We start from the raw sequence: 21,407 nt of genomic DNA on the forward strand, positions 1-21,407 counted from the left end.
ACATAATTCTTAAATAATACCATCAACGTGCCATAAAATTGAATACATTTAACTACGTATATTTATAGATAAAGAGTTGAAAATTTAATGACCAATTAGAACATTTTTAAAATACATAAACTAGATAAACAAAAATTATAATTAAATCTATAATCAAAAAGATAATAAGAATTTTAGACATTTAAAAAGAAACAGTTTTGGGAAATTGAGAAAGGGGGGCTGTTTGATTTGAAATACTCCTCTGAAAAATAGAATTTTGAAATTTATTTTTCGGAGATAAAAAAGATTCCTACGAAAAAATGAAAAAAAGAACACAGCTAATTTTCAGTCCTATTTTCACCTAATTCGGAAAGCTAGTTTTTGTTGTGTGCAAATAAGTGAGATTCGTAAAGATTTATGAAGGCGTGACATGTTTTCTTGCCTCGTAATTCCAATATGGACAATCAGATCAATTCAAATGTGTCACTCTACCATTTTCCACCTTCTGCTTGTATTTATTAATCCAATAATTCTCGAAACCAAAATCTTATTCACTTCCCATCAAAATAATAATATCAATAATTTTTTTTTATTATCTACGTGACGTTTGATACTCAATTTTCGATTCAGGTTCTATACATACGTTACTAGAAATATCGTAACAGCTTAAATAAAAATAAACTATAATAGAAATTTTTGAATCAAGATAATATTATTTAACAACAATATGTTTACTAATATTTCAATTTGACAACGATATTATTTTTCATTGATTGATTCAATTTTTTATTTTTTAGAACAAAATTTATTTACGAATTAATTATATTCTCAAAGTTTTAATCTATTTCATGTTAAATGTTTGTCTCAAGAAAAAGTAATGGGTTATAAAATAGATAAATTATGAATTATGATAATTTGTTAAAGACTACCAAAACATGGTGGAATTTTTGTGGTCTCCCTAACTTAGAAGCATAATGATAAATTAACAAAAACCTTGATAATAATTTTTTGTGGTCCCACTCCTCGTGTTGTATGAAAAAATAAATAAAAAACCTTTGCAATTCTTTATTATTATTATTATTTTTTTATAAATGAACAAAACCCTCCATTTAATGTTTAACCGTTTTATTTTTATTTTATTTTAAAAAATGGTGTTTAACTGTCGTATCTTTGTGTTTTATTTTTTAATTTTTGTCGGATCAGCTTGGTTTTTAAGAAAATAATATAATGTTATAAATTAAAACTCCAAAACCCTCAATTTTTTTTCAAGTACAACATGTGGGGTTCCACCCCTCTTAAGATATACGTCAATTACCAATGAGTTATGGTCGCTGTGGACAGTTAAAGTTACTCGTTTAAGAAAAAACAAATTCTCTCTCAAATAATATACTCAATAAATTTGGATGATTTTTAGCAAATTATATATGACAACTACCGAGAAGGTATACAGCCCGTATAGCCCTATATTATTAATTATTATTTTTATAATAATAAAAAATATGTAAGAGTTTTCCTTTCCTCATTATTGTTTGTATTCGTATTGTTTGTAACTAGCCACTGCATCCAAATTTTATTGCTATTTTAAAACTATGACATATTGCTACATTTGTTTTAGTATAAACATATAGAGGTAAAGATTCGAATTTACTATTTTTTTTAATCACAAATAGTACGTTAATTAATTGATCTATATTCCGTTGCTTATTACTTACCTTGTTACTCATTTACTTAATGCAAAATTGAGAAATAATTTTGTAAAGAGCGAGTACCGTTTGGCAAAAACTGAGACGTGGAAGAGTAAAGGAATATAACTACTTCAAATATAGATAATGATTATTTTGTTTGGTTTTTTAATATTTTTAGTGTTTGGGTAGTTTGGGTGCATTTTAATTAATTTGGGACAACCGATCTTACTATATTTAGTTGTCATGAAAACTTTAGAAAATTCATTTTTAAGTAGATATGCCGTTAATTTTTTTTCCGAGCCATATTAACTCTATTGGACCATCTTTTTTATTTTAATATGGGAGTGTTCAAGGTCGATTAAAAGTTAACCGGATGGACAAAATACCAATGTCTAAAAAAAAAAATAATAAAATCTTAGATTGTCACCTTATAATTATTTTATTTTATTTTTTTTGAAAGAAACACTTTCATTCCATAGCTGTTGAATTTAGAAAAGAAAAATAAAAGTCTTATCCTATAAAATTTAGGTAGAACCGCATGGAAACATTCATATTCATTTGTATTTTATGTGAGAATATTTATTTTAGTATAGTAAGTGGAGATAAGAATTTAAATCAATTATATTAATTTATATTTTAACGAGTTGAAAGCTGTAATTGTAAGTTTAATGTGGGGGTAAAAAAAAGAATTTGAAATATATCATGGAAAAAAAAGAAGGTTTTCAGTCGGTATCCCGTTGAACTCGAAAAAAACATTTTTTTTTCCTTTATTTTGTGCCACCGTCAGTTCATAGCTGGTACGAAGAAATAAAAATGGATTTTCTTGTTGATGCATATAAGAATGCGAAGAATTCATGTCAAAAGAATTTTAGATCCACAGTTGAAGCTTGAGAATTGGTTGGCTCTTCCCCTCGCCAACTCGCCATGGTAATATAATCAAGCAGCAGCATCGCTGTGTCGACCTCTCTAGGCTATTGCTTTATTTTTTCCTTGTTGTTTCTTCCATGGCGTCGTCGGGCTCTGTAAACTCAATTCCTGCGCCAGGTTCCTTCACAATTTCAATCAATTTTTTTTTTTGCTATAATTCGGTTCTTTTAATGGATATAACGATCGTTCACGTATTCTGTAAGTTAATTTTTTGATAATTTTGTGCGTGTTTAATAATTCTGCAGAGGCTGTTCAGATTTTAGTTTCATCTCTTGCTGATGAATCACCAATAGTGAGGGAGGCGTCCATGGCTTCACTCAAGGACATTGCTGCACTGTATTCTCTCTCACTGTTTTTAGCAATTTGAGTCTGGTTTCATTCATAGTAAGTTGTGAATTGGAACTTCTGTGGTAATATCAGGAATCCGCTTTTGGTTCTCGACTGCTGTTATGCAGTTTCGCGAGGAGGACGGCGGGTAATCATAATACTTACTTCTTTATCATGCTTCATAAGAATCATTAAATGGTTGTTTTGTTTCATTTCTCCATTGAAATAGCGTTTTAAAAATTTGTGGTTATTTTCAGCGTTTCGGGAACATGGCTGGGGCTTTTCTAGTAATGTCATTCGGAGTTCGAGCCTTGGAAAAAGAAGATGTTGATCCAGCTTTCATGTCCAAGCTTGCAAAGATTTCAACGACTGAGATAATCTCTTCCAAGGTCTTTTTTCCATACTCCAGTTGTTGGGTATTTTCTATCTTTTGGTTGTTGCACTACGATAACATTTAGGAATTTGAAAATGAGTTATTTTCAAAAGAAGAAATGATATTTGATTTGGCTTGTAAATATATTAATTTCTGTATGGAAGCTTCAATTTGGAAACTTGTATCTTGATTTATGAGTCATGACTACTGTAACTTCAAGGTGGCAAGAGATCTCATGGTTTGCGATACTTTTCATTTTTCCTTCTTTGCGCTTTGTTCTACCTTCCTTATATTTTAGACTAAAGGTGGAAAAAAAGAATAACTAAGGATTCATAAGCTAGAAATTAGAATTCACCTTGAGATTGGTCGTAGTGTTTGTCAATATAGTGGTTTCTACACTTAGAATTATCTCCACTACAAGTTAAGCGTGGAAAATTTGTTATTTGTCAACATTTACCTTAACATGAACTTGAGTTATTATTGAAAATTAATATATAAATTTATATGTTGGACTTTGGTAATTGAAACTTTTCATTTTCTCCCAGTTGAATTAATGATAATGTGGTTCTTCTAGTAATTTCTTCTGGATCCACATATGCAAGGAACTATTGAAGACCTAAATAAGTTGTGATCTAGTAATTAGTTATATGAAAGAAAAGGAAAATATTCAAGGATACAAGCTCAGCTAGGAATAAGAATGTAAAAAATACAAGATAATAGAGCCAAATAACCCGGACTACATTCGTCATATCTCCAAAAGCAAACTGAAAAATCTAATGTCAAAGTAGTAACAAAAATCTGGATAAGCAGAGGCTTGAAGGACTTTCTTCCACGAAGCTTGCAAAAACAAAGAGACTGCAAATGTTCTTTTCCACTTGAATTAATTGCTTCAGAAGCATTCAACATGTTGAGGGTCTTTGAGGAAATATTCAGCAAACCCCTGTAGTAACTTCCTATGGCTTCAAAGCAATTCCGGGCCCAAAACTTGATTTTGGTCTAACCCCCATTTCCACAAATAACTTCCTTTCTGCCTTGAGTTCCAAAGTTCCATTTTTCTAGCTTCATATGAAACTTTTTTTGATCCTTCTCCATTTCCCATTCAGTACATTATTACTCAACGTTCTACCGGCTTCAAACTTCGTCTGGGCTTTGTCAGGCATGAAGGGATTGATCACACAATCTTGAGAGAATTTACTTATTAAGGCTGCTGAAATCTCTTTCCAATCATCGTGCTCAAAACATTTTGAGATTACCATCATGGTATCCCAATTTGTTTCCAACACTTCTGTTTCCTTTTTGACCAAAAGAATGAAACCATGGTGGCCACCTACCTAGGGTTTAATATCCTACGAGTTTCCTTGTCAACCAAATGTAATAGGGTCAGGCGGTTCGCCCATGAATAGTCGAGGTGGGCGCAAGCCAGCGCAGACACACGGATATCAAAAAAAAAAAATGTAAGATAGAATGAAACCATTCTCTTTCTTCTTCTTTTCAGGTAACACTTCTTCAGTCTTTTGGATTCCTTTAGTCGTTTCTACATAGGTCCTTTTATCACTCTGTTGTTCAGACTTATGGTTTTCTTCTGGTTTTCCATTAGTTCTAAATAAACACATCTTCAACATATCCCAAACGAATAGCCAACCGTCTTTGTTGAATCCAGCAGAAATCACTATGCTTTTTCTTCCTCTAGAAGGAGGCCATACTACTTATTCAACATGGAGTCTCGAGTCAATTCGAATCTTATGGATACGACAAGTGGCAAACTCATCTCTGACCTGCTTGAAGAAATTTTCATGAATTGGATAATGCATCAGCTCAATAAAGAAATTTTCAAACCACATTAATTGAGAATAATGGAGGGAGGCAATTGAATCTTTTCTTCATGTCTTCAATCACAAAGTAATCATTCTTATCCCAAATACAGAAATGTTTGCCCTCAATGCAATAACTATTAATCTCCATGATGTAGTAAAAGAATCTTTGAGAGAACTAATTAAGAATCCAATAGATAAATGAATCGTGAAGACTTACTTAACTTAAAACGAATTCTGAATGAACGCTTCTGGACGAAAAGCCTATGGGAGGAGAGAGAACATAGCACTTTTGGCTCTCTATGTATGGAGTAATTTTGTTCTCATAAAGCCTATGGGAGGAGAGAGAACATAGCACTTTTGGCTCTCTATGTATAGAGTAATTTTGTCCTCATAAATATTCACTTGGAAGTTTACTTGTTTCATTGAATGTGCTGAATATGTCTGAGAATTTATTTTATATTACTCTTGGGAATTGAGCATTATAGTCTTCCCAATGATTCAAGACTTTCCTAAATGTTCTACACGAACGCAATTTTGACCATTCACTCGTTTGTTGAAGACTAGAATTTATATAGTATAGAAGTGCTCTCGTAATCTAATGTCCCATCATTCGATCTTGACATTCAACTTTGACCATGAACTAAATTTGTCCTTTTAAAGTGTGAAACCAGGTAGGATTCCACCGATTGGCAATTGCTATTTGGTTGTTGAGCTACTTGGCAATTGTAATTCACGTATGGTTACGTTAGTATTTATTTTGTTGTCCCTGATGTAGGAACTTAATATTGAGTGGCAGAGAGCGGCTGCAGGTCTACTTGTTTCGATAGGCTCACATTTGCCTGACCTAGTAAGTTTATAGTAATTCATGTTGTTTATGAATGTTAGGGGAAAAATGAGCGGGAGAATATTTTTTAGTCTAAATGCTTGACATTGATATATGTATTATATGTACATGTTGCTACATCTAATTGCATGGCTGTACTAACATTATAAATTATGGTAAGAGGACTTTGACAAAAAAAGGATGTGGAACAGTTGGTAAGAGGGCTTTGACTAAAAAGGTTTGGAAAAATTGGTCCAGCATTTACTTTTATTAGTTCCTCCCATCTTCTTCTCTCTCTTTCTTAATTGGTTTCCGTTGTTTCCTCATGAAAGGCAATGAAATGATTTTAAGATATTTTATCAACCCTTTCTGGTTTCTATTTCTGTTTTCTTTAGCTCCAAGTTTCCTCGTGAAAAATGATTTAATATCTGCCACAAAAAACAAAAAAATCTGCATTGTATTCTATAATTTTGGGCTTCCAGCTTACAACTTCAACTTATCTTTGTACTACATATTTTTTTTGTGTGCGCATGTGCATGTGCATGTGTACTTCAACTGAAGTCCAGCGGGTTGTTTATTTATTTTGCTTTTAACTAATCTCTTTTATGGTGTTGTGGAAGATGATGGAAGAAATATATCTTCATTTGGGCGGGCCCAGTTCAGCTTTACCAGCTATGGTTCAAATTCTAGCAGATTTTGCTGCTTCTGATGGTTTGTAACAAACAATTTTTTTTTTTTTTTTTTTGCTTTTTGTTGTTTGTTGTTGTAATTTTCAGAACTTAATGTTCACTATACTGCTATTTTCCTGCTTGTTTAACATGTTTTTTGTGATTTTACTCTCAACTAAAGCATTGCAGTTCACGCCACGACTCAAAGGTGTGCTTTCCCGAGTTTTGCCCATTCTTGGAAATGTTCGAGATGTTCATAGACCTATTTTTGCAAATGGTTAGGAGACTTTCTATATCTTTGAAAAACAATATCTGATCCTAAGTCTGGTTTTAGATTAGTTTTCCTCCCAACTTCACGGTGGATTTTTTTTTTGGAATTATATATATATATATATATATAATATTTTTTTGAAGTGGATTGAACTGTTGTGCTTTTCAGTTTAATTTAGGAATTGTTTATTTTGATCAATTATAGCATCAATTTAGGACATTTCTACTCTTTTTAAAGATTACTCTGTTAGCACTATTTCTTCCTCTTGGATGCTTTTCTTCCTAGTTAGTTTTTCTATTTCTATTCTTTCACTCCCCGGAGTTTGTATCTTTTGAGCACTTTTGTAATTTTTCATTTATCAATGAAAGGTTTGTATTCGGGTTAATATATATATATATATGTATGGATGTATATAGCATCAATTATAGGCTGGTTAAGGTTACTCAAGGAACACATTATTGACAGAGTTTTTCCCATGACCACGGGTGTTTTTTCTTATTGCTATCAAGAGTGGAGCATTTTTCTACCACAGTTTCATGTTTACTATAAGAAACAATTGGTCACGGAGACATATAAGCACTTCCACACCAAAGTTCATTTTGGACCCTACATGAAGTTGTTTGTTTTCTCTCCACGAGGAGTTGGTAACACTGCTGTGATGTAGGATTTGCTCTTTGTTACCACCATCCTCGACTTTTTGGCTGTAGTTCTCTTCCCCAATTAACCTATTAATATCCTCATCAACGCGTCACTGACATGATTCTTGTCTTACTAAACTTTTTGCTCAATTTTGGATTTTTTTCCTTTTCATATCATCATCGAAAAGTTTGTTTCTTGTTTAGAAAAAAAATCCTATTTGGTTTCATTAAGGCACTTCTCTTAACTTCAGTTGGTTTGAGATACAACTTCCATGTGGGGGCATGATCTGACTCTCTTCTTAGTGTGATTGTGGTTGCTTACCCCACTTATTTTCAGACTTTCGGTATATCCTCAATAGCTCCTTTGAAAGATGACATTTGACCCATTGCTTTCTCTATGCTATGGACAAAGAATCGGACACTCCACCATGAGATTTCCTCCTTTTGTGGACTTACTTGTGCCAACTCTTGGACTTACCTGCTTCATAGGACGTGTCAGTCTTATGCTTGGGCATAGTTGGCCCCAATACTTATTATTACTTGATATGGTATCTTTCTAGGTAAGGGTTGCGATCCCCTGCCCTAACTTTTTCAATGGTATATTCTCTTACAATATTCATTGAAAATATAATAGCCCCATCTTAAGCTTGCTTCCTCTGTTGGCTCCCTTGACTGTCATCTTAAGCTCGCTTCCGTATTGGACCCTTCGTTTATATGACCTCTTGAGACAGGGTCATGAGGATTGGAGAACGTTCATGGCAGTGGTGAGTACCAAGAAGTTTGCTTTGCTCCCAGATTAGATGGTTAGGAGCTTGATGCAATCTTGCACAAGGATATTGATTCAATAGCTCTTTATTAATGAAGAAGAAACCTATTTATAGAGGTTTCTAACTTGAAGATTAAAAGAGTAACAAAAGTTACTGTGAAGTAATTGCAAGACTAACTAAACAAATTTTAAACTCATCTATTTGAACAGCAAAGCTATTTAACAACCAACTAACTACTTCAATTTCCCCAACCCAAAGATAAAACTCGCCGTCGAGTTTAAAAGCAGTCGAGTTAGAAGATTGTGAATAATCCTCAAAATGGAAACTCGCTTCTTCTTATGGTTCAAAAATACTCCAACCGAAAATGCCCTTTCTAACTCATCAAAACAACAATACATTGACCAAACAGAATTAAATCCCAATAAATTTTGATGCAGTAGTTCGTCGAGACAGAATTCTTCCAAATTATTGACATTCTTTTTCTCGGGATCCTTCTCAAAATTATCCACTTTCTTCTTCATTCCAATACTGTTCAAAATTTTCCTGGAATAACTAGAAATTGAATTGGCCTAATGGGTTTGTTTCTCAACTTCCCCACACATTGAATCTTTCTCCTTCTCGTATCTACATTCTTGAAGTCTACTTGGAAGGAAGAGCTTTCATATATTTTCTTGCCAGTTGGAGAATCCTCATCTCCTTCGATCTTTTCACTCCAATGAGAATATTCTTTAGTGTCATCAAAATAATCTACAACAAACCACGGAAAAATCTTCTTCTTTGCTGGAAGCCTGGAAAAGTTGGATTCTTGAAGCAATAACCCTTCACTTTTGCATTCTTGATGTTGTATTGTTGTTAATATAGGTCACTCTTGTCGTTCTTGATGAAGATTATTGTCGTTACCTTATGCATCATAAAATTGTTGTTGGTTGGGTCTAATCAATCGTCTATCTTCCACCAAATCAAGGATCTCATCTTCCTCACTCGAAGAATCTAGATGTATTTAATCTCTCCTTTGAAACAAAGGATTTTGATTGAATTCTTGCCGATTAGCTTGCGGTTCTCGCAGACTTCTTGGTTCAAAAACAGGTCTTGAAATCTTCTTGTTTGAACATACTGTTGGTCTTAGAAGAATTAGATTATCTTGTTACCTTGGTTGTTCTTCTTGGCCGTTTCTTGCGTGATGTTGCTGTAAATTTAGATCTTCGAGTCGCCAAGCTATTTTACTCAAAAGTTGTTGTATCTCACGTACATTCCTTTGGATATCTTCTATAGTTCCTTCTACAGACAACGAGCGTTTGGTTGTGGCTCGTGGTGAGAAGGCGGTGGTTTGATCCACCTCTTTTCCGGCAAAAGAAGAATCTCCTATGGCATTGGTGGGAGCTTTCTTGCTTGCCAGGACAAAAATGAGCCCAAGAATCTTGGTGCTCTGATACCAATTAATGCGATTTTGATAATAATTCAATAGCTCTTTATTAATGGAGAAGAAACCTATTTATAGAGGTTTCTAACTTGAAGATTACAAGAGTAACACAAGTTACTGTGCATTAGTTGCAAGACTAACTAAACAAATGCTATAACTCATCTATTTGAACGGCAAAGCTATTTAACAGCCAACTAACTACATCAGAGCTTCAGGAAGGATTGCTTCTTATCTGTTAAATCCATGATGGTCTCTCTTCCTATCTGTGAGCAAATTCTTCCTCATTGTTTTGCAAGATGTTGTGAAAGATCATAATGTCAAAGAAATGCATGATTTTCCTCATGTGTCTAGCTTTAGGGGGCTAATGCTATTGACAAAATTCAGAAGAGACACATTCTGGTCCTCTGCCATTCTGGTGAATTCTCCAAAGGAGTGTGAATGAATATACTGATCGCTTGTTTGTCTCTTGTCTCGTAGATGACATCCTTTGGTCTCTCATTTTTGGGAAATATAGTTATGGTATTACTTAGGTTCAATATTGCTTAGTCAAATTATCTTTGTTCCAGATTTTCTCCAGCCTTATCCTACTTGCACATAAGCTAGAATTAATTGTGGTTCCTTACGGAGCAGCCAATTTCTGGGTTTTATGGTTGGAGCGCAACATTTCCATGAAGAAACCCACAGAGAAGTTTTAGGAGGATGTTATCTACCATATGGCTTTGTGGGATCCAAAGTCCAAATATTTTCGTAACTACTTGGGTTTGGACATCCTTTTGTTAATTTCTTCATTCTTAATGGAAAATTCTCAGTTTCTTATTGGAAAAAACATGAGGCTAAAGCATGTCTCATTTTATAGTTATCATTGTCACCAATTTTAGCTTAATTTGATTGGTATTTCTTTGTTCAAATGATTTTTGGATTTTCTTTTCTGTTTGCTTCCGTAGGAAGGAACTTTATGGTGGAGAAAGAGGGAACCAACTAATGATTTTGACATTTGTTGTATTTTTCACGATCAGTTACTGTCGTTATTTATTTTTTTTAACAAAGTTAAATGTATTTTTATTTCGGAAAGGGTCTAAAATTGTTGATTTTTATAGTTCATCTTCCGTTACTTTTCTTGCTGCCACCTTGTGAACATATTCTACTTCTGCAGCAATTAAGTGTTGGTGTCAAGCTGCTTGGCAGCATAGTGTGGACTTCCCTTCACATTCATCAATTGATGGTGATGTCATGTGAGATACATACTGTATCTTCTTCGGTATTTTACATTCAATATTCCAATTTAAAATTTTTGTTATTAGTAAAAAAGTTGGCTCCTGTCAAATTGCAGGTCATTTCTAAATTCTGCTTTTGAGCTTTTGTTGCGTGTTTGGGCTGCTTCCAGGGATCTAAAGGTGGGCAAATATTTTTGTTTGTTTGTTTGTTTTTTTTGTGTGCTTACGATAAGATTATTATGTACTGATACTTATTTGATGGTGATGTCATGTGAAAAAGTGTGCTATACAAATTATCAATTGAAAAAAAAATGTCTCATCTTCCTTAGTCTTAGGAGGTCCAAGAATGGACTCTGGTTCAGCGTAGGAAAAAATTCCAGTATCTTTTATCGTTCATTTTTAATGTTTAGAAAGCTTAACTTTAATAGTGGCACTGTTATACACCTTTGGGAGGGAATAACAACTAGAAACAGTAGCTAATATCCTGTCCTGCCGATAAGAAATTTCTTTTGGAACAGTACAGGTTGCCATCCTCAGCGTCACTTAGTGAAATGAGAGTATGCTTCCCTCCCAAAGATTTATGGGGGCCTGGGGATTGGTGCTCTACAGAAGCGGAATGATGCTCTTTTGCAGAAGTGGCTTTGGAGATTTTCCCAAGAAGAAAACCCCCTTTGGAAACGGGTGATTGCTAGCATTTACGGGGATGGAAATAGCATATGGCTTCCCACCTCCAGCTTGAGAAGAAACGTTTCTGGCAGCCCTTGGGTGGATATTGTTAAGCAGAGTAACGTGTTCTGGAGACTCATTTCTTTCAAAGTAAACAATGGAAGAAAGATTAAATTCTGGAAAGACAGATGGTTAGGGAACAGCCCTCTTGCAACTCAATTTCCAGACTTATTCAGAATCTCAACCAAAAAAGATAACACAGTAGCAGATTGTTGGTCTGAGAAGCAAGCTGACTGGAATCTGGGATTTAGAAGAGGCCTCAGAGACTGTGAGATGCCCAACTGGATGCGGTTGGTGGATTTGCTTGCCTCTGTCTGTTTTGGGAATGGAGAGGATAAGCTAGAATGGAACTTAGAGGGGAGAAAATAGTTCACCACGAACTCTGCTTTTCAAAAAATTACTGAGATCACACCAAAGCTATTATCTCCCCTAATTAAAGCCAAAAGTCATATGCCCAACTACTAAGCGGATTCCCACAGTTGTCACCTACGGCGTGAATTCTATGGATTAATGCCGTTAAGAGTTTTCTTTCGGAAATATGGTTTGAGAGGAATATGCGGATTTTCAAGAGTAAATGTAGATCTCTAATCGATTGCCTTTCATCTGCCAAGCTCAAAGCATCTCACTGGTGTTCCCTTTCCGAGCCATTCTCACATTACTCCCCTTCTCTTATATTTAGTAATTGGGATGCTTTTATTTGTTCTGTTTAGCTGGTTTATTTGGTCTATATTTTATGTTTCCGATTTATGTTTTTGTATCTTTTAAATTTTTATGTTTTCCAGCACTCCTTCGCGAGTTTGTATCCTTAAACAATTTTTATTCCTTTTCATTTCATCAATGAAAATTTCGTCTTTTCATGGGTGCTTTCTCCTTCGGTGTGCCCTCTCTGTCTTCGGCATACAGAGGAAATTGACCACCTTTTCTTACATTGCCCTTTCGCTTATAAATGTTGGTCTCTTATTCTGAGTAAGTGTGGTCTTTCGGGATGCCTCCCTCGTTTAATAAGATGATTGGCTCATGGAGGTGGTTCAAGGGGGGATCTTAAAAGGAAAGGCCAAAGTTTTATCGAGTTGTGCGGCTAGAGCCTTACTTTTGGGATTATGGAAAGAAAGGAATCAAAGAGTTTTCAATGACTCGGGGACTTTTTTTGAGATTTTTTGTGAACACTTACAAATTACTACGGCATCTTGGTGTCTTACTCCTAGAAAATTCTTTTGTAATTACAGTATAGGTCTATTTCAACAAGACTGGAAAGCTGTAATGTGGTAGTTTTAGGGAGGGCCAAGGCCTCTAGATTGTAACTTCTTTTGGCCTTAATGAATTTCAGTTTCTTATCAAAAAAGAAAATGTTTAATGATTAAGAAAAGATGAAGAATGTAATAACTTTTCTTGTTCATTTTTTATGAATACTAAGAACTTATCTTTTATAGCGACACACACACAACTAAGTTGACTTTGGGAGGAGAAAACAGCTATAAATGGCTGTAAAACTTTGTATGCCAAGAGGCAAAAACATTAGGATGCCAATGACTTAGGAACAGTGACCAGCCTTCAGCCAATTTCTGTAGGAAGGAAGTGAAATAACATTCACCAATAGTTAGCTGATAGCCTACATCGGATTTTCCCACCTACTTCTTGTTGGTATTCTTGGCCCTGCCAAAGTTTGTAATGTCATCGACAAAGTTCTTTATAATTTCCTTTGAGAGGGAGCTTATGAGGGAGGTGCCCACATTGCCAATTAGAAAATTCTCTCCTCCCTTGTTGAAAATGGAGGCCTTGGCATCAGAAGAAATAGAGTCAAGAATAGAGATCTCCTTACTAATGGATTTGGAGATTGTTGGACGACATCCCTCCTCTTTAGGAGGACATCATCTTTGCCAAGTATGCCTGCGTTCATCTGGGCAAGCTCCCATCCGATCCTTCAGCTCAAACAGCCCTTGGTTCAATATTTTAAAGCTTAAGGATCTTTTATTAGGTAAACTTACATCAGAACAGGGGACAACTCCAAGTTCTTCTTTTGGCATGGTGATTGGTTAGGCTTGGGTTACCTAAAAAACATGTTTCCTAGACGCTTTGTGCTGTCTTCCCAACAGAACAACAAAACTTCTTATCTTTGGAGTAACCTTGCTAACGTTTGATTTATATCCTTTAGGCAGCCTTTTAGAGATAGAGGGTTGATACTCCATTTTGGTCATGATAGGGATGGCGCCTATTCTCTGTTGAATCCCCGGCGAAGTTCCTCACTTCAAATGAGCAATTTCTTCTCCCTCTTTTGTAGAACGTTTGACCAAACTTTTGAAAAAATGCAAGAATCTCCTTTGGTCTTTAGTTTTGGGGGGCCTGTAGATAAAATTCAGGAGGCATCTATCACAAGTCCTCAGTCTCTAATGGTGCATTCTGTGCCAATGGAAGCTGCAAGCATGCAGACCACCTGTGCATCTCTTGCTTGGTTGCAGCTCATCTCTTGTTCATTTTTCACAGGGAATTTAGTATCCCGGGGGTGGAGCACATATCGATTAAAGCCTTCTTGTTTTAGGTTTTCTTCACCCTGATCAGAAGCCTGTCTTATTGTACATTGTTAGAGTGACCATTTGCTGGGTGTTATGGTTAGAGCGATATGGGCACACCTTTTTTGATCTAGATAGTCCCTTCGACAAGCTTTGAGGTGTAATGCACTTAGTGGCTTTGTGGGCATTCAATCCAGAGCTCTTCATAACTACTATTTTTCAGTTTTGCTGACTAATTTTAGACTAATTGAAGAGCCTTTATGTAACTCTTGGTTCTTTTATACTTTTTAGGTTCTTAATCAAAACTGTGCATTGCTTATAATTCTTTTTTCCTGACTAATTGGCAAAGGTTTCTATAACCTCCCTGGTCTTGTACTTGCGATGTTTGATCTCCCTTTTCTCTAGTAAAAAGTTTTCAGTCTCTTATCCAAAAAACTTCGTACTGCAACAGTTATATTCAAGTTAACTTGAGATTTGATTAGGATGTAAGCAACTTTTTTTTTTTAATATGAAATTCTATCTTATCATTATATCTTATAAATGTTATCTTCTTCTCTCTGTTTTTTTTTTTTTTTTTTTAAATTTTTTGGCTTAGGTTCGTATTTCTTCTGTGGAAGCACTAGGTCAAATTGTTGGTCTTATTACTAGAGCACAACTAAAGGCTGCTTTGCCCAGACTTGTCCCTACCATATTGGAACTGTAAGATAAAGTATTAAACCTATAAGGGGTTGTTTGGGATTGTTTTGGAATATTTTTTTTCTTTTTAGAGTACAAATATTTTTGAAAATATGCATGGATAACTATTTTCTTAATGTTGTCTCTCTCTCTTTCTCTCTCTTTTTTTAACTAACTTACTGGTGGTCTTTTAAGACATTTGAAGTTATTTTTTACTTTCAAAATCGTGAGATTATGAGTATTTCAAGCGCAAAATAATGTTTAATTTTACAAGTCTTTTAAAAATTGTTCCAAAAAATTGGTTTGAAAAAAAAAAACTGTTTTTGAGAACAACTGCCCAACAACCCTTAGAAGTAAATATCTTATAGTGGTCGTACTGATGATTATTTGTTCTCTCTTTCCTTGCTTATCAGCTATAAGAAAGACCCGGATGTTGCATTTGTAACTACGTGCAGTCTGCATAATGTCCTAAATGCTTCTTTACATTCAGAAAGTGGTCCTCCTCTTCTTGACTTTGAGGTAATGCATTTTGTTTCCTTTCCACTTTAATTTTGTTCTACATTTGAACAGTTGAATTCAGTTGAATTTGGCAATTTATGATTGTCATACATTTTTATGTTCTCAAGAAAAGAAATAATAGGAACAAATTAGTTTGGAACAAATTAGAAGAAAACTAAGATGCGTCTTATATAACTTCCTTAAAATATATTTATCTACTATATAATAATTTCAATTCAAACACCATTATAAACTTTCATCAATGTGAGATTTGACACATGTATCTCACGCTTCCTAAACGTGTTACTTAAAGTCATGAGTATCTTAAAAGTAAAGGTAATGAGAGAGAACTAAAAGAAGGGGAAAAAAAGAAATAGAACTCGAGATATTGGTGAAGGAATTGTGGAGGAGACCCCTTTTATAATTATAAAGAATGGAAAAGTTACAAAAAATTTATAAATTTCAATATTAATTATATTCGAAGACAAATCTGTAAATGTTTAGAATATGAAAGGATAACCATCTTCCTCTGCTGCTGCTAGTTTTCTCAGACGCCCATTTCGATGTTACTAGGGTTCGGTTGCAGTTGTTCACCGTTGGGTTGTTTTTTCTCTTGTCTATCTTCCTCCACCGCCGCCCGTTCTCTCAGATGTCCATTTCGACGCCACTAGGGTTCAATTGTAGTTGTTTGCTGTTGCCATCTAGGGTTTAGTTTCTTTGAACATCCGTGACAACTTTTATAACTATGTTAGGGGTTGGAAAAAAGACAACCATCATCCCCAGAAGTGACGTGGTTCATTCGGGTCCACACCTCTACCCACCATCCTTCCTCCTAGATCATTAACTTAATGCTTGCTGTTGGTTGAAGATTCATTTGGGGAGATTCAAAGAAACATGGGAAATACGTGACGTTTGATGAACACAATTGGTTGACAACTAGAAAGAACGGAGTTGAGATTAGATCAACCAGTTTAACAAGGTCAGAGGATAGAATGGGAGGAAATGATAACCCTCATCAAGAAAGATTTCTTCATAAGAACAGTCGGTGCAGCAAGCAAGAAGGTTCCAAGATTTCAACCTCTTGAGGATTCCTTCTCTCTCTCTCTCTCTCTTTAAAAAAAAAAAAACAATGGAATGCAAGCTCTACAACATCAAGAAAAGAGGCAACAAAGAGGGTTTTTCCACAACTAACATCATGGATTTGAAGGTAAAGACTAAAGAATTAAGATTGACTTACCTAGCTTCAATGGTAAGTTGGATGTGAAAACATTTCTCGATTCGGTCAAGAACGTGGATAACTTAAATTGGTGGCTTTGAAACTAAGAGGAGGTGCATCTGCATGGTACCAACTCCAAGGAAATTAAAAACAATATGGGAAGAGACCGATTGGGACTTGGCCAAGAATGCAAAAGCTCATAAAGGAAAAGTAAAACTTTTTGATAGGTTTACACTCATATACAAATAGAAATAGCTATTGTTATTTCATTATATATAATACGAACATATATATAAATTATAATTACAATAATGGTATTATTTTTCATGTAAAATATAAGTAATTTGAAATTGTGTATGCTATTGAAATTTAACACATTTCAAACAATTAATATTCTGTCAAGAATCTTTCTGGAAATGAGGTTCTCAAGAATCATGATTAAATGTATATCTATTCTTAATTTGCATGGTGTCTAATTCTACTTTTTTTTTCTTCCTTCTTATTTTTCATTGATGAAATGAAAAATTAGGTAGCAATAAACAAAGAATCAAGTGGTAACAAAAAAAAAAGAGAAGAACCAAGAAACTAAGATAAAAAAATTGCATGTTGTCTAATCCTATCGCAAATTACTCTCATGATCAATGGTAGGATCTCACGGTTATTCTGTCAACGCTTCTCCCAGTCGTGTGCATTAATAATGATAGCAAAGAGTCTGATCTCTCAACAGGATTAAAGGTATGACCATCTGAATCACTTTGTATTGATACTTCAGTTTTTCAGTCTGCAAACATCATTATTTTCTCTATCTCTCCCCCCAATTGTTCTTGTATTTGGAATATTGTTATTTAAATTATAGGAGTTCACTGGGCAATATAGTCGCTGAAAATTGTTGTAGGGAAGAGCTTGGCCTGTCTTTGACTTCTTACTCTAGCTGGACACGTTTATTTGTTGTGTGTAGAAAATTACTTATCAGTCTCTTGTAACATTCAAAAGCTTTGTAGTTCTTCCGGCCTCTAGGTTGTTTTTCTGGCCTGGTTTTTGAATATATTTCTATTTCTTATCAAAAAATATTTCCCTTCTACCTTGTGGAATATGAGGTTTTCTGGAAAAACATATCTTTCCCTTTTTGATTCCTCATCTTCATAATATTTGCAGTTCACTTCCCTCTTGGCACTCCGTTTTATTGTTATTTACACTATAACCTTGTTTTGTTTGTGTGCAGACTTATAATGAAGTACAACGTTGCTTTCTAACTGTCGGCTTGATATATCCAGAGGATCTATTTATGTTTCTTTTAAATGTGAGTGTTATTTACACTGTTTTGTGTAGTTTTGGGAGGAATTAATTTAATAATTCTCATACAAGATAGAAACTAAATACAAGTAAATATAGTATAGCTAGAATTTACGAAGAAGGAATTTAAGTATAATCTAGGAGACCTCCTCAATCAGGAAGATTTCGAGTGCAAAATAAAAGGAAAGATTGATACACAAATAACAGATAAAAATGGACTAAAATCTAATCTAAATAAAGATAAATGTCCTTTTTATTAATACAAATCCACATTTTGCATAAAAGTTATTTTTATAAACCTACCCTAATAGCTCTTTTTAAGTTTTATTTGTTAACTACTCACCTAGTATGATATGTTTCAATTGGGGGCATTTATAACTCCCCTTTTTAGCTCTAGAGCTATTGTTATTTATTTTCACTCTTTTGGAGTTTGTATCATTGAACAATTTTGTTACTTTTTCATTAATCATGAAAAGTTCGTATCTTGTTAAAAAAAAAACTTACCCTAATATCTTGATTGTATGTTTTAGGTCCTATACTTTTGATAATTCTTTTTATTTCTCCTTTTACAAACTCAGAAATGCAGGTTAAAAGAAGAGCCTTTAACTTTTGGCGCTCTTTGCGTTCTGAAGCACCTCTTGCCCAGGTTTTTTGACCTTCCCATATTTAACCAACCATTAGTCAGTGCTTTTGGTTCCTGATTCAACTTTATTACGATGTCTAGGTTATCCGAGGCTTGGCATGGTAAAAGGCCTTTACTTACTGAAGCTGTAAAGTCCTTGCTAGACGAGCAAAATCTAGGTGTTAGAAAGGCACTTTCAGAGGTATGATATTAAAGTTGGAACAGTTTTATGATGTGTGTGTATATATATATATATATATATAATTTTTCCTTTTGACTTCGTTAGAAATTTGGGAAATACTCTGTTTTGTTTGTGATCAAAAGGTCTGATACTTTGTAGTTGATTGTGGTTATGGCATCACATTGCTACCTGGTTGGTTCATCTGGAGAGATGTTTGTTGAGTATCTTGTGCGCCATTGTGCCATCAAAATTGAAGATAGAAGCGATCCCGGGAGCTCAAAGGAGTTAGCTGGGTTGAATGGTGCTTATGTTCCTTTCCAGTACAAGAGAATGGAGGTTCACATACTACTGTATAAATACCACCATTCTATATTTATGTAATTTATAAATTTTGATTCTAAAATGTTAAATATTTGTAGTTCATAATTTCTTTTAATATACTCATCATTTCTTTCAGGTGAAGATTGGGGCAGTTTCTCCTATACAGCTGAGAGCAATTAGTGAAAAAAGTCTTCTTTTACTGACCATTACAATTCCTGAGATGGAGGTATTATGCTGGATTTTTTTTCCTATGTTCATTCATTCAGAGATGGAATCTCACTCTCTTTGTCCTCCTTTCTATTTCACCCTGTTTCTTGTTTTCCTTCTGATTTTCATTAAAAATTACCTTATACTGCAGCATATTCTATGGCCCTTTCTATTGAAAATGATTATCCCAAGGAGGTATACTGGTGCAGCTGCCACGGTAGGTCTTTAAAACACCTTTCTTTAATTGATCTGTGGGAGGATTTTAGATTTGCATGGTTCTACATTTTTCTCAAGTGTAGAAATAGGATATGTGTGATTGTAGATAACATTAGACTGCTTGTATGGGGCGTTCTATTGATGCTACCACTGCAGGTTTGCAGATGCATTTCCGAATTATGCAGGCATGGATCATATGGAGATAGTATGTTAAGTGAATGTAAAACTCGTGCTGATATTCCAAATCCTGAGGTAACTGCCAATTCTCCCACTGTAATGTTTAATCGGTTCATATCATAATCAATTAACTGGAGTGGTTAACACGTTTTAGGAACTTTTTGCTCGCTTAGTGGTCCTTTTACACGATCCTCTAGCAAGAGAGCAGCTAGCAACACAAATTTTGACCGTAAGTAGCCCATAATTTTGTATACCTCATCATTTTAGCTTCAGGAAAGAAAATGTTGGTGTCAACACAAATGTTGAGGTATTGGATATATGAATATATTGGCTGATGTTTTGAGAAAAATTGCAAGAATTATGAAACTTAATGTGACTTTTTTTGAGTTTGTGAATAAAAGGTTAATTTTTTTTTTGATAAGTTTCTTGTTCAAAAAAAAGAAAAAGAAAAAGAAAAAGAAAAACTTGTATATATCAACAAAAAGGTGAAAACAACCTAAGGGCCAGGGGTGGAGGAAACCCCCTCCTGAAAAAGGCTACAGAAAAGCATATTTGCTTACTTGAGTGTGAATCATTATAAATATCAAATATGACTTATATAACATCAATATAAACAATATTGCATGTTGATATTCTGGCAAATGATTGTATTTTTGTATCCTTACATGGTTATCCAATCATTTTTTCATTTACTCTTTGATGTGTTATTTAAGTGGTGCATAATTTTCATTTATTTACAGGTCTTGTGTTATCTGGCACCTCTCTTCCCGAAAAATATTACTTTGTTTTGGCAAGATGAGGTACTACTTTATCAAAACATGCAAGTGTTATTATTATTATCTTCTGACAAGGAAACAAAATTTTTTCATTGAAATTGTGAATTTTGCATTGAAATGTGCAATTGTTATTGCAACGCTCATTATTTTTTTTTTCTGCGTCATTCTTACATCTGGTTTCTTTTTTAATCCCTTTTCTCTTTGTTTATGCCTTGTTAATAACTTGAGCATTTAAAATTTGTTTTAGTTTATTTATAATTTTTTAAGAAATGCTACCATAGCCATTCAACTTTGGACTCAAATATTGCAATTAGGATAGGCTCCATATTTATTCTACTTACGAGTTCATCATAAATTTTGATTTTGATACCAAACCATGTCTCGGGGAATTTGTTATTCATATGCTTCTTCATAGTTGGATATGAAACATTGATCTGTGAAGGTCTCAATAATATAATAGCAATGAGCAATGTGCAGATTCCTTTTAGAAGTACCCACAAATTTTAAGATTCTAATTAATAATCTTGAAAGAAATTTCTACCTATAGATAGTATCTTAAGATTAGCTAAAAAAGAAAAAAAAATATATTTAAAGAAATGTTTGCTACCTTCCATCAATGAAATAGTTCGTTTTCTTGTTCGAATCCATTTCTTGTTTGAAAAAGGGTGACAAATAATTTTCCATATTTGCAAATAGAGCACAAAGAATAAAATTTTGCAGACAGAGAAATTTTTTAGGGCGGGTGATGTCTATCTGTGATAGACTTATATCACTATTAGACGTGTGTTAGTGATATAACATATAGATGTGCGGGAAAAAATGTGTCATATTTGCAAATTGTTTTATCTGGTGATAGATTTACTATTATTTTAGGCCAAATTGCTATATGTGCAATTGCCTTGATAAAAACATAAACCTACTCATATGAGAACATGACTAAGTAAAATTTAGGTTAAAATACTATTTTGGTCCTGTAATTTCAATTTTGGTTCATTTTTGTCTTTGTACTTCAAAATGTTCATTTTGGTTTCTGTACTTTCAACTTTGGTTCATTTTATTGTCCCTGTACTTTTAAAATGTGATCAT

General features: G+C 34.1%; 1 protein-coding gene across 4 annotated transcripts in view; it reads left to right on the plus strand.

The window, feature by feature from the left end:
* The first annotated feature begins 2,411 nt into the window (after window positions 1–2,411).
* The window catches only part of LOC111013688 (ARM repeat superfamily protein), a 37,961-nt gene continuing 18,965 nt past the window's right edge, over window positions 2,412–21,407 (plus strand). Inside the window, exons 1-21 of one of the 4 annotated variants that reach the window (XR_015792946.1) lie at window positions 2,412–2,708; window positions 2,837–2,927; window positions 3,012–3,066; window positions 3,176–3,307; window positions 5,881–5,952; window positions 6,549–6,639; window positions 6,778–6,873; window positions 10,846–10,924; window positions 11,023–11,086; window positions 14,735–14,838; window positions 15,228–15,333; window positions 17,177–17,263; window positions 17,751–17,828; window positions 18,400–18,467; window positions 18,546–18,645; window positions 18,784–18,960; window positions 19,082–19,171; window positions 19,304–19,369; window positions 19,525–19,620; window positions 19,700–19,774; window positions 20,286–20,345. Coding sequence is in view for 3 of the 4 variants with exons in the window: in XM_022288190.2 (XP_022143882.1) it covers window positions 2,669–2,708; window positions 2,837–2,927; window positions 3,012–3,066; window positions 3,176–3,307; window positions 5,881–5,952; window positions 6,549–6,639; window positions 6,778–6,873; window positions 10,846–10,924; window positions 11,023–11,086; window positions 14,735–14,838; window positions 15,228–15,333; window positions 17,177–17,263; window positions 17,751–17,828; window positions 18,400–18,467; window positions 18,546–18,645; window positions 18,784–18,960; window positions 19,082–19,171; window positions 19,304–19,369; window positions 19,525–19,620; window positions 19,700–19,774; window positions 20,286–20,345 (1,827 nt within the window). In the remaining variant the exon portion in view is untranslated. Of the gene's footprint in view, window positions 2,709–2,836; window positions 2,928–3,011; window positions 3,067–3,175; window positions 3,308–5,880; window positions 5,953–6,548; window positions 6,640–6,777; window positions 6,874–10,845; window positions 10,925–11,022; window positions 11,087–14,734; window positions 14,839–15,227; window positions 15,334–17,176; window positions 17,264–17,750; window positions 17,829–18,399; window positions 18,468–18,545; window positions 18,646–18,783; window positions 18,961–19,081; window positions 19,172–19,303; window positions 19,370–19,524; window positions 19,621–19,699; window positions 19,775–20,285; window positions 20,346–21,407 lie in introns of those variants that run through there. The other 3 variants (XM_022288190.2, XM_088127873.1, XM_088127891.1) reach the window with 3 other exon arrangements.

The sequence above is a fragment of the Momordica charantia genome (genome assembly GCF_013281855.1).
Source record: "Momordica charantia cultivar OHB3-1 chromosome 1 unlocalized genomic scaffold, Mcharantia_2.0 BLBB01000001.1, whole genome shotgun sequence".
In the NCBI taxonomy this organism is placed as follows: domain Eukaryota; kingdom Viridiplantae; phylum Streptophyta; class Magnoliopsida; order Cucurbitales; family Cucurbitaceae; genus Momordica; species Momordica charantia.